This window comes from Oncorhynchus keta, chromosome 8 (assembly GCF_023373465.1).
Source record: "Oncorhynchus keta strain PuntledgeMale-10-30-2019 chromosome 8, Oket_V2, whole genome shotgun sequence".
Taxonomy (NCBI): Eukaryota; Metazoa; Chordata; class Actinopteri; order Salmoniformes; family Salmonidae; genus Oncorhynchus; species Oncorhynchus keta.
Window position 1 is genome coordinate 11,904,996 of NC_068428.1, and position 13,543 is coordinate 11,918,538.

The following is a 13,543-nucleotide window of genomic DNA, read 5'->3' on the forward strand; positions in this document are numbered from 1 at the left end:
GGTTATTAAACCTGCAGACAAGGGTGGTGCTGTGGTTGTTTTAGACTATGAAAAATATAAAGAAGAAATTCAGAGACAACTCAGTAATGAACGTTTCTATAGAAAACTGAGTGTTGATCCCACGCAGATGTTCCAAAGGGATATATGCTCTAATCTGGAGCCCTATTTTAAACCACCTCATCTCAAAACCTGAATATGAATATCTTTGCTGCAAATGTGCCATACGTCCATGCCTGTACATTTGACCGAAATTAGACAAACCTAAAACACAACAAGGCAACTATCCAGGCAGACCAGTGATTGCAGGAATAGGCTCAATGCTAGAGCCGTTCTCGAACTTTGTTCTCGAACTTTGACTCTTTTATTAAAACTCATGTGCAAGCATTGCCATCATATGTAAAAGACTCTACAGACTTCAGAAACAAGATCTCACCAATAACGGGTTTAAAAGAAGACTGTATCCTGGTCACATTAGATGTCGAGAGTCTATATACCAGCATTCCCCATGTGTGTGTGTGGGGGGGGGGCAGCACTAACACACTATTTGGGAGACAGAGATACTAATGAATATCCACCAACAAACTTCATTCTAGAGCTGGCAGAATATGTTTCGAAGTATAACCATTTTAGGTTTGATTCCACAAGCACCGAAACAGCATCTGCGCTATCTTCACCATGCCTCACCATCATAGAAGACACACCGGAGAGGGACCACAGCAAGGGTAAGACGGGGAAAAAGCGGACAAGGCACCACCTCGAAATGAAAGCAAAGCAGCCTAAAAAGGAGGGGATCCCTGAGAAGATCAAGCATAAAAAGAAGTCCTCAAAAAGGGCCAAAGGAAAGGAGACTAGAAGCTCCAAGAGCGAGAGAAGTAAAGTCACTACTCCACCCCAATCTACCCCATCACCCAACAGCCTGTCTGCCAAGAATATCATCATAAGAAAGGGGGCAGTGGTGGTGACTTGGACAAGGTGAGTTGGGTTTTAACATTCATGCCCTTTTGTTTACGTACCATCTTGCATGTTAGCTGTTGGGGAGTCTTCAAGGTCAAGTGTCATGATTTTCACTGAAAACCGTCATTTTCTTTTAAAGGGATGAAGACCGAAATATTCTCCTCCTGCTGAAGATGAAAGGTGCCTCTCCAGATACTTTCTCTTCCCTATAGGAGAAGATGAACAAGACACCCGCTCAGGTATGTCTTTACCTATTTGCTGTGTTTGGAGTTTTCTTTTTCATAGTAATGGAATTCTATGTTTTTGATTTGAGACTAGTAGTTATTGCTGAGCATTAATGTCGGTTCTGTATATTTGAGTATTTAAAAAAAAATATATATATCTTTTAGATTGCAGAGAGATTTTCCCAGCTGATGAAGCTTTTTAAGAAGAAGAAGATGGCAAGTTGACTTTCCAGAATCGTAGAATTTTTCTTCATTCAATGAAGATTTCATGTACTATGCTTTTTTTTTTTTTTTTTTTTTTACTCAGATGTCTCAAGGTCAAGGCTCGAATTTCCCATTTGACGAATGAGCAGAAGCAGATCATCTGAATTTGATCCCTGGAATTGATGGCCCTGGAACATATGAAGGACAAACCAACTAGATCTCAAACTGAATTTTTTAGTTTTTTGTTTGTTTGATGGGTGGTCAGCAAGGATCAGAATATCCTTGAGGTAACATCCACACATGCTTCAATGTATCGTCTCCCCACAGCCTAAATGAATACAGCTCGTATAAGCTGTTTTGGTACATCTGCACTAGTATTTCTTTCTTTTTGTTTGCGTTAAATCTAATCTTACCATGTTGATCCTGGGCAATATCCCATATCAACTTCACAACTCTTAATATGCCCCAGCAAGTTTATACCGTATGTGGAGATAAACACTGCTGCAATCATACATTTAATCTGAACTAATTGATACATTTTAGCAGTAAATGGGGAGTTGTCTCTGATACTTTTATGGAGCATTGTTGTATGTACTGAAGTTACTTTTTATACAACGTCTGGGGGGGACTACAATTCAGGTCACATTTATATCTTATTTAATGCTGTAAGGTCACATGGCAGAAAGTACATTTTACTGTACGGTATGTCAACAGTATTCTATTTTGGATATATATTGTACTGACTTGAAGATGGTCAGTTAAATGAATAAATAAGGCGCACACGTTCCATTTTATGTACGATTCAAGGTGGTATGTTTATAGAAATTAAGGATTTTAAGGGGAATATTTCCTGTCAGATGTTTGGTTGGTTGGTTTGGATGAGTGACTACCTGGTTAAACAAATGTACACTGTATATTGTGCAAATTTTGGTTTTGTAAATAAAGTGTATTTATTTAACTTGGTTTTGATTTATTAATGGAATTGAACTCAATGACGACTTACCACCCAAATGAGTACAGCATATTTTAGGCACATTCTCACCTGCTGCTTAGGTTTTATTAGCAACAGGCAGCATATCTTCTGGCCAAAAGTATGAAAGCTTCATCGTCATAGTTCAGCACACTTATTTTTGCTGCAACAGCTGTCATGGGATATTGTTCATTAATAATTAATCCTTCTGGAGGGCAATGTTTCAAGGTAATACATGCTCTAATATAAATATCCAGAAACTGGGCCACGAAGTATGGGAATTGAGGTCAGTGCCTAAGGATGTACTTGCCTTAGCTCACTGAAACAAAGTTGAATGAAGTTGGTTATAGCAGAGTGATTGTAAGGACACCTTCTCTTTCATGAGAAATGAATGTCATGGAATGGGATCATGGGGTTGAGACTCACATTTGGGTGTATTAAAGGGATATTGCACAAAAATATGTTTTGGATTCCTTACCCTGTAAACAGTCTAGGGAGAAAGTATGACAGCAATCCGGGCTTTGTTATTGCATGCTTGAACAGTCTACATTTGAAAGAGGACAATTGCATTGGAATCATGAAAAACATACACACTAAACTATGAAAAATGTGCTTATCCTGTGAGGTATTTAGAAAATACCATGGCCCAGTGGAAATTCATGTATGTAAAACCGTTTTTATAGCATAAGGATATGTGACTCAGAAGTTGGGGGATTGGAACTTGTTGGGGAGTATCTTAGAAGAGGTACATATTCATTCAACCATCGTGGGAAAAATCTGGCTAACCATCCTTTTTATATTCCGGATGCTCGTTCTTGGTGTGGCAGCAGAGGATGTTTGGGACGATGAGCAGAGTGAGTTTGTGTGCAACACGGACCAGCCTGGGTGTAAGAACGTGTGTTACGATGATGCATTCCCCATTTCTCTTATCCGATACTGGGTGTTACAAATCATTTTCGTGTCCTCTCCCTCTCTGGTATACATGGGACATGCACTGTACCGTTTGAGGGCCCTTGAAAAAGAGCGACACAAGAAAAAAGCCTTCCTGAAAGCGGAGCTAGAGGGCGCTGAGCCCGTTCACGAGGACAGACAGAGGATAGAGAGGGAGCTGAGGAAGCTGGAGGAACAGAAGAGAGTAAGGAAAGCTCCACTCAGGGGCTCCTTGCTGCGCACATATGTTTTCCATATCTTGAAGAGGTCAGTGGTGGAGGTTGGCTTCATAATGGGACAATATGTGCTGTACGGAGTTGGATTGGATCCTTTGTACAAATGTGAGAGATTGCCTTGCCCGAACAGTGTGGATTGCTTTGTGTCCAGACCAACTGAGAAGAACATTTTCATGATCTTCATGCTCGTCATCGCTGGGGTTTCTTTGTTCTTGAATCTCCTGGAGATATTCCACCTGGGAGTGAAAAAAGTCAAGCAAAGTCTGTATGGAAATAAAGGTACAGATGACGAAAGCTTATTAGTGTTCAGGTCCAAGAAAAACTCCATGGTCCAGCAGGTGTGTGTCCTCACAAACTCATCACCCCAAAAGATGATGCAACATGGATCAACATGCTGGATGCTATCCCCTTGTACCTGCATTCGGTAGCTCCTCACAACGATAGTGGTGGCATCAACGACTCAGAGCAGTACCTCAGACAGACTGAGCTCCAGTCCCTGCGACAGCTGAGGACTGAGGAGCACCACTACACCCTGGACCAGAGAAACCACTCATGCAGCAGTGATGACTCCAACGGGCCTAAAGGCTCAGGCCATCCCAGGCACTGCGGAGCACAGCCACGGCCTTCCCTTATGCAAACAGAGCCGGGTCAGCGCTCTGCAGGATTACAGTGACATGAGTAATTCACCTGACAGTGGTCACTATCCCACGGGGAGGAAGCTAGTTTCATGTCCCGAGGACTCTCTCAGACCAACCTGGACAGTCCTTCTGATAGCCCAGAACTCCGGGAGTGGGACGGACACAGAGGCCAAGCGTATCGCCCAAGGAGAGAGCCCACCTATGACCCCGCCTCCAGCCAGCGGACGAAGAATGTCAATGGTAAGTAGAACTATTACACAACACAATTTTTTTTAAATGGAGGATGCATTGTAGGATTCTCATCATGTGTTTCTAAGGCTAAGATTAAATAACTACTGACTAACTCATGTTGCATATTTCAATCTTTCAGAGCATGATTCTGGAACTGTCTTGAATCATGAAAAAGTGAGAACTGGCTGAGGGACCAGAAGGATCTGGGGACACTGATTACGAAGCAACATTCCCCTTCTAATTGCCTAATTGTATTCATAATAACATGTGTATTGTGGATGAGCAGTAAACCCATTAGTATAGTTACACTGAACAAAAATATAAATGCCTCATGCAACAATTTCTAAGATTTTACTGAGTTACAGTTCACATGGATTTCTATGGATTTCACATGACTGGGAGTACGGATATGCATCTGTTGGTCACAGATACTGTACCTTAAAAAAAAAAGTAGGGGCGTGGATCAGAAAACCAATCAGTATCTGTTGTGACCACTATTTGCCTCATGCAGCACAACAACTTCTTCACATAGAGTTGATCAGGCTGTTGATTGTGGCCTGTGGAACGTTGTCTCCTCTTCAATGGCTGTGCGGAGTTGCTGGATATTGACGGGAACTGGAACACGCTGTCATACACGTTGATCCAGAGCATCCCAAACATGCTCAATGGGTGACATGTCTGGTGAATATGCAGGCCATGGAAGAACTGGAGGTCAGCTTCCAGGAATTGTGTACAGATCCTTGCAATAAGGGGCCATGTATTATGCTGAAACATAAGGTGATGGCGGCGGATGAATGGCACGACAATGGGCCTCGGGATCTCATCAAAGTATTGGTAGCTTATGTCTACCCATACCATAAGCCCCCTCCAATCTTGTTTTGGAGAATTTGTCAGTACGTCCAACTGGCCTCACAACCGCAGACCATGTGTAACCACGCTAGACTAGGACTTCCACAAATTTGAGACATCTGTGGCATTGTGATATGACAGAAAACATCACATTTTAGAGTGGCCTTTTATTGTCCCCAGAACAAGGTGCACCTGTGTAATGATCATGCTGTTTGACCAGTATCTTGATATGCCACACCTATCAGGTGGATGGATTATATGGGAGGAGAAATGCTCACTAAGAGGGATGTAAACAAATTTGTGCACAACATTTGAGAGAATTAAGTTTTTTGTGCGTAATGGAACATTTCTGGGATCTTTTATTTCAGCTCACGAAACATGCGACCAACACTTTACATGTTGCATTTATATTTTTGTTCAGTGTATGTCTGCTTGGGTAGTTCTAATTTCACATTTTTGATATGTCACATGCTATCTTTGCAAGAAATATCTGTGGCATCAAATGTAATTGCATTCGTGGAATTTTATATTTTTTGTCAAAGTGATATGACTGCAAGCTACTTGTAAGTGACATTTTGCTAAAAGACAGTCTTCTCATAAGATGAGAATTCCACATTTTGATTGATAATACATGTAAAACATTGTGGGATATGATGATAAACTCCACCATGTACATATTTGATCTCAAAATGTAAATATGATTATTTTTTAAAGCACTTTGATATTGTTTATCCTACAGAACGATGGTAAAGTTGGAGATGGAAGTGCTCTTCAAGTTGAACAAAATGTGAATTTATTGATGAATATCTTGAAATGTTTTGTGAACCCTGCATTGGATGCTTTACAAAAAATGTAACATAATATCTTCAACTTTCTTGATATCGTTGAGAAATCTATAACCTGTTTGCTTGTACATAATGCTTTTCTAGGATCTGATGTACAACTATTCAAATGCAAATATGTCACATCCAAAATTATTGGCACCCTTGATAAACAATGACTTTATAAAATTATATAATTACAAATACTGAGCTATATTGTATGCTGAAGAGAATTTTAATATGATTTTATTTTATACTAATACAACTGCTCAGAGAACAATATTTTGTTTAACAAGTAATATGAAAAAATCTCAAAAAGTTATGTGTCAAAATTATTGGCACCCGTTTTCAATACGTTGTGCACCCTCCCCATGCAAGGATAACATCACTGAACCTTTTTCTATAATGTTTCATGAGATTGAAAAACACATTGGGAGGGATATTAGACCATTCCTCCATACAGAACCTTTCCAGACCCTTGATATCCTTCATCTGTACTTATGAACAGCCCTCTTCAATTCAAATCACAGGTTTTCAATGAAGTTCAAGTCCGGAGACTGAGATGTTGATTTTGTGGTGTGTTTTGGGTGATTGTCTTGCTGGAAGATCCACTTGCGACCAGTGTCCTGGCAGAGGCAACCAGGTTTTTGTCTAAAATATCCTGGTACTTGGCAGAGCTCATGATGCCGTAGACCTTAACAAGGGCCCCAGTACCAGTGGAAGCAAAACAGCCCCATAACATCAAATATTCACCACCATATTTTACAGTAGGTATGGGGTATTTCCTGCATATGCATCCTTCTTTCGAGGCCAAACCAATCACTGGTGGGTGTGGCCGAAGAGCTTTATTTGAATCTCATCTGACCGTAGTACCCGGTTACAACCCAAGTGCCAATGCCATTTAGCAAACTTCGGGTGTTTACAATTGTTGGTTGCTCACAATACAGGCGTTTAAAAAAAATAGAAACCCTTCCCAATAGCCTTTTGGCTTGGAGGTGGCGTTCTGTAACTCTCCAACTGTGGCTCTTGGACTTTTCTTTGCCTCCCAAACCATCTTTCTCACTGTGCAAAGGGACAAGAAACACTTGGGTCCTCTTCTTATGTGACTACTTTACACCTTATTTCAAATCCGATATGATTTTTAATCAGATAGTTCATATACCTTTGATTCATTTCGAATTACACCTTAAAAGTACAGATTATGATTTAGTGAAAGAGTACGACGAAGTAAACAATATTTATTTGCATTTGCAGATATTTAAAAAAAAAAGGACAAAAATAACGTACATGATATGATTCTTTATTTCATAAACAGAAATGGTGTCGAGACAAAAATGTCATTTATATAACACTAGCAATTGAAATGAATGAAAAGGGGGTTTACGCAACACTGTATTTACAATGGTTGTTAAGTCATTTGAATTCATTAGGGGTTGTGTAGCATTTAAAAATGAACAAGGTAAGTAGAGAATAAGCAAATAACAGTTATTTCAAATGGACAATATTAACACAAAACAGTCTTCTATAAAAACGGGAGAGAAAAACAACTTTGTGACTACAAGCTTAAGAGTTATTACATTTAAAGAAAACGATGCACCAAAATCTACTAATACAATAATCCATATAATCTGTGTAAAAAGCATGTAAAAAAAACCACCTGATGCAGTTTGCTGATACAGTCATTGACCAATTATGAGAGGTATGAAGGATTTCACAGGTAGATAAGTGTGAGAACGTCTGCACTGGTGGTTACTCAGAAATGGGGGGCGTAGGCCCCTGCATACACTCACTTCACTTGAATGTGAACTATGGCCTCTGCAAGTTCTAAGGCAAAAATCGGAGGTGCACTTGTATCCGTGTAACTCTGAAACATCCCCAGTTGAATGAAAAGACAAGTTGAGGAAACACAGTTTTCTGTTTACAAAATGTAAAAACACTAACCATCAGTCCAATTTGAACCTACCAATTTCTATATACATGGCAAATTGAATAAACACAACTTTTTTGTAAACATATTTAACTTTTCTTTTACTCCTAAAATGGTCTCAGCCTGTGCATGTAATCAGGATACCAGTATACTGTATTATAAAGTTGAGCAATTTGTGAAAAAGGCAAGTTTTGTTCGTCTTTTCAAAACAACAACCTTTGGAGTTGGAGAGACAGTGTTTTTTTTCTTCCAGAGAAGCAGCACAGAAAAACTAAAACAAACACAAGTTCAACTAAACAAGAAAATATCCACCAACTAATAACCAAAGCCAGTTAACAAATCAAATGACGTGGATTTGTGTTGTTGTTGTTGTGTGTTTGGCTTGTAAAAAACTGCAGAGGTAAAGAACTTGAGAGAAATCCAACTAATAATGAAATGTATTACCAAAACATAATTCCTATTTGTACTCCAATGTATTGTGTACTCTCTGTACTCTCTGCAGCCTCTTGATGGGGTTGATCTGTATCGGGCCAAGCTCATTACACAGTATTTGCATTGGTAGAAATAAGCTTCGGGAATATAAAACCAGAGTTTAAAGCTATACTTTCACACACCCAAAGCAAAGCCAAAAACATCAAAGCAAACATAAAAACCAGCTAAAAGTTACAAACGTCTGCTCCAAATTCAGAAATTGAGAAATAAAACACTTGGCACCCTGAGACGATATACAAGAGCAATGACTGATCCTGGTTAAAGTTAAACCAGACGATTGAGATGATGACACAACAAGCTTATTTCACCTGGAATGCTTGGGGAGGGGGTTTGACGGGTTGAGGTGGCCATGCTCTACTTTCAACCACTGGCCACCATAGTAACACCACACATGGCATATCAGGCATGGAGCAGCTCTCTCAAGGCTAGAGGGCTAAGAGGTATGGACTGGACTGTCAAATGACTGGAGGGATGGTGCTGCTCTTCATGTATCTGCATCCACCCAACCAGCCTTTACATGAATCCAGGGGGCTCTTTTGGTAGAGCAAAAAACAATGATGAGGAATTAGAAATGTTACGCACAGTAGCCTACACACCAGAAATATACTATGCACTCATTGCTATCCAAAGAACATCAACAGTAATCATAATAGCATTATAAGGACATCTAAAAACAGATAGAAGGATATCTATTGGTATAGCTTTGATGGAGGACAATAGAAACCTGATGCATTTCAATACATTTTCCCAAAATATGACATTTGTCAAAGTGTAGCCTAATGAGTGTGCTTTTCTGGTGGAACGTCATGCTTTTCACTTTTTACTTCAAAAAAACGAGTACGAAAAAGTCGGAATTGCATATGGTTTGCACAAATGTCCACTTGAATCCACCCATCTTTAGTTTTCTGTTTTGTATCTGATAATGGGGATGAATACCGTTCCACTTCAGTGACGGCTTATGAATCAGAGCAAAGTGGAAAAAGAACCTCGCAAACAACAATTTCACCAGGCAATCAATCACAACTGCTCTAGACTGAAGCCTTCGAGCAAGGATGCCATTACGACATGCATGGTGTGTGTGTGTATGTATTCATATTTGTGCGTATGCTTGTGGTTCTCTGTGTGAGACTGTATATGAGTCTAGCTACAACCTTAGGGAAACCTATGTGTATGGTCAAATAATCAGACTAGCAACCACACCGCAAAACACAGAGCACTCGTAATACCACACGGTTTGTTCCGTCAGGACTGGTTGGAGAACTACATAACTGTGTCCAACAGGGGGCAGCAGAGTAACGCCAAGGGGAATTTGCAGACTCCTCAATATTTACAGTTGTATTTATCGCTCTTTCCTGACAAACTGTATAGCTTTTCGTCCTGAATGAAGTTCAAGTTATGAGCAAAGCTTTATATTCCAATTGAATTCACTCCTCTTCATAGGTTATGGCTCTATTTTCTTATATTCTGTATGTTCAAGCACATCTCTGACTGTTGAACAGATAAGAAAAGTATTTCTGTAAATTTACATTATAAATGTAAATATGGTTCATCAACAAAAGACAAGAGTAAATCATTTAGCTGAGGACTATTGTTAGAAGCAAACATAAGCTAGACAAACTAACTAAGTAAAATATACAGGGGCATGCATTCACATCACAGAATATGATGTTTTCAACAAATGTACAACCAGGGCAAAAATGTTACTATATCATATGATTGTTACTATCATATGATTGTTACTCAATCAGTTTGATGATGACACACACAGTGCTTTCACGTGAACTGAAGTCTCAATTAGCTTATTCAATTCTTAAAGAATTACAAATATAAGATGTGAACACTCTCAATATTATGTTAGCTTCCTTTTTTTGTTAATAAGCCTGTTGACTCTAGTTTAAAAAAAATGTAGTCTTCATAGAGATATTTATATCAATATTAACATTCAATAAGATGTTTTCATTTAAGTGCCAATTCAAGTGTTTCGGTATCAGACTTTTCAGGATTCTGAATCAGACATAAGCCCTCTATGAAGTGCTATTATAACTAGTTATAACTGACCATCCGGTGCTGGAAGGAAAGAGCCTGAATTGAGCCCAGATTCATTAGGAGAAAGTATCCTTGGTAAATAGAAATACTTTGTGTCTGTTTTTGTTGTTTGTTGCAGACAGAATAGCTATCCCTCAGCTTGAGAAGATGTCTACTCACACATTCCTTGGCAACATTGAAACACAACACTGAAGAAATCCAAAGGGTGCCTGTGAGAGTTTTCCCCATCGTACATATAGCATCTTCAAACACTGATAAGGAGAAATAAAGTTTCCTCAAAAACACAACAAGCTGAAACTCGTTTTCACATTTAAAGTGGTGTCAAATTTTGAATGGATGTGGCTTGAGCCACTGGTTAATAACATACTTACACGGTCCGTGCCAGCAACATCCAATTTTCATGCAAGGGGCTCTGAAATGAATGTACGTGTGTGTGTGTGTGTGTGTGTGTGTGTGTGTGTGTGTGTGTGTGTGTGTGTGTGTGTGTGTGTGTGTGTGTGTGTGTGTGTGTGTGTGTGTGTGTGTGTGTGTGTGTGTGTGTGTGTGTGTGTGTGTGTGTCAAGCTGATTTCCTGAGTTTAAGAACACCCACCCTTATGGGGAATTTTCCTTTAGGCAGGAAACAGCAAAGCAAATATTTCCCCTTAGCAAAAACCCCAGTGAAAAGAAACGTCTAAGCCTCTACTTGTATAATATTACTGTGACAGTCACCATGCTCCATACTATATACATTATACGTTCTGCCCAAGCAAGCACTTGAAAGTTACCATTACAACATCCAAATACAATGGTATTGCTGATGTGTGGGAACCAGGATTGGGGTCAATTCCTTTTCCATTCCAGAAAGCAAACCAAATTGCAATTCCAATTTCACATTTTCGTCATTGAAAAGCCTTCAAGAGAGTTGGAATTCAGTGTACGTCCTGACTGGAATTGAAATGGAATTGACCCCAACCCTGGTGAGAACATAGCTATTTAACCACCTGTCAAATCGTTAGTTTTTCTCTTTCGTTTCAGTGCTGCTGAAGGCAAAGGAGGAATGTTTAGGTACTGTCTGTACACATTGTTTTGATGTACAGAAAATGCTAAATGAGTGAAGCAGAAGACATTTTTTTGCATATGAACATTTACAGTCTAACTCCTTCATAAATCTCTCATGTACAGAAGCTGTATTCTTATTTTCATGGATCATATCGAACATTCAGAAGATTTCTTCCTGAGTTTGAATTGCTGTGACAAGGGCCACCGAGAGAGAGTGAGAGAATAAGCGAGAGAGAGAGAGAATATACAGAGAGCGAAAGTGTTTTAAGAGGTAGAAACAGATTGATAGGAAATAGACAGAGTAGAAGAGCGATTGGGAGAGAGAGAGAGAGAGAGAGAGAGAGAGAGAGAGAGACAGAGAGAGACAGAGAGAGACAGAGAGAGAGAGAGAGAGAGAGAGAGAGAGAGAGAGAGAGAGAGAGAGAGAGAGAGAGAGAGGGAGAGACGAGAGAAATAGAGAGAGGAGAGACAGGGAGATAGAAACTGTAAGTTGATCGAGAGACAGAGGGAGCTGCTGTTAGGTCCATTGAGGTTTGAATTGAAGATGTGAACTTTGCCCATCCCTGTGAGTAGACTGTAATACATGGATAAAGAACACTGTGGAGATCGCTGCCTGCCCGGACACGGTGTAGCACCATTGTAAGAGGAGTTTTGTGTGAGAAGTTCCCACTCTGTCATGGTTACAGAGAGGAGAATACCTGGAGAACAGTATTGCTGCTCTTAAGACAACTGTAGTGTCAACCTTTAAAAAGACATACAAACAACAAATATTTTCAAAGAACACTGGCCAAGGCTGACCATCTCACCAACCCCGAGAAAGGGGTTTGTCAGAAGAAAATCAAAACTAAAAATTAAATAATAAAAACACAGATATTAAAACCACCGTTTACTACTAAGTACAGTCCTTTCTCGGCTGTTCATCAGTTGTACATTTATCAGTCATTTCCTGGCAGAAGTCTACCGTCACTGTCTGATTGGACTGTTCATTGAACGAGAGCCCCGCCTCCATGTATAACCTCGGCTCCTGGCCTTCCGCCTCGTTGCTGCCCGCCCCCCCGTCAGCCCCATTCCCCATGACCGAGTCAGGCTCGCTCTCTGAGGGCCCGGGGGACTTGAGGAAGCTGGGCTCCGGGGTGGCTGAGCCGGAGTGGGTGGTGAGGTCAATGCTGTTGGAGGCAGCATTGCCGGCAATGTCGATGGTGTTGGTGCCGGGCTTCAGGACCGGGCAGTAGTGGTTCAGGGACTGGACCTGCTCGGGGCTCAGCTGCACGTCCCTGCACACTTCTTGGGACAGACAGGAGAAGTTCTCCCACAGCTCACCCATACACTCCTTCAGCTGGTTCCTCTCTGTCAGCAGCTTGTCCTTCTCGTTCACCTGGTGGACACACAAGGAAATATTAGGGATGAGGACTAGTGTCATGAGCTGTGGTCTGACCAGGAGCAAAGATACATGCAGTACATACTGTGATACCCTTTGACACTGCAGCTGCACAGTCTACGTTCTACAAATGCTTAGATGCATAGATACGTACTACATGCATAGATACGTACTACATGCATAGATACGTACTACATGCATAGATACGTACTACATGCATAGATACGTACTACATGCATAGATACGTACTACATGCATAGATACGTACTACATGCATAGATACGTACTACATGCATAGATACGTACTACATGCATAGATACGTACTACATGCATAGATACGTACTACATGCATAGATACGTACTACATGCATAGATACGTACTACATGCATAGATACGTACTACATGCATAGATACGTACTACATGCATAGATACGTACTACATGCATAGATACGTACTACATGCATAGATACGTACTACATGCATAGATACGTACTACATGCCAATTCACCTCTTCGTATCAACATAAAAGAGTTCACGTGAACGAGCTTTACTGCTTGTTCACCGAGCTTATATAATAATGCATGTTTTGGATGAGGTTTG

At 40.3% G+C, this 13,543-nt stretch overlaps 1 protein-coding gene and 1 pseudogene across 8 annotated transcripts in view; one reads left to right on the forward strand and one right to left on the reverse strand.

The window, feature by feature from the left end:
* Positions 1-2,626: 2,626 nt before the first annotated feature.
* LOC118386591 (gap junction alpha-10 protein-like) lies at positions 2,627-4,565 on the forward strand (annotated as a pseudogene).
* A 2,776-nt stretch (positions 4,566-7,341) lies between these two features.
* Positions 7,342-13,543, reverse strand: part of LOC118383970 (transcription regulator protein BACH2-like) — a 102,770-nt gene continuing 96,568 nt past the window's right edge. For 5 of the 8 annotated variants that reach the window (XM_052523457.1, XM_052523459.1, XM_052523455.1 and 2 more), the window contains one exon: positions 7,342-12,937. In XM_052523457.1, the coding sequence (XP_052379417.1) occupies positions 12,455-12,937 (483 nt within the window). In that variant the 3' untranslated portion in view covers positions 7,342-12,454. The remainder of the gene's footprint in view (positions 12,938-13,543) is intronic. The other 3 variants (XR_008140761.1, XR_008140759.1, XR_008140760.1) reach the window with 3 other exon arrangements.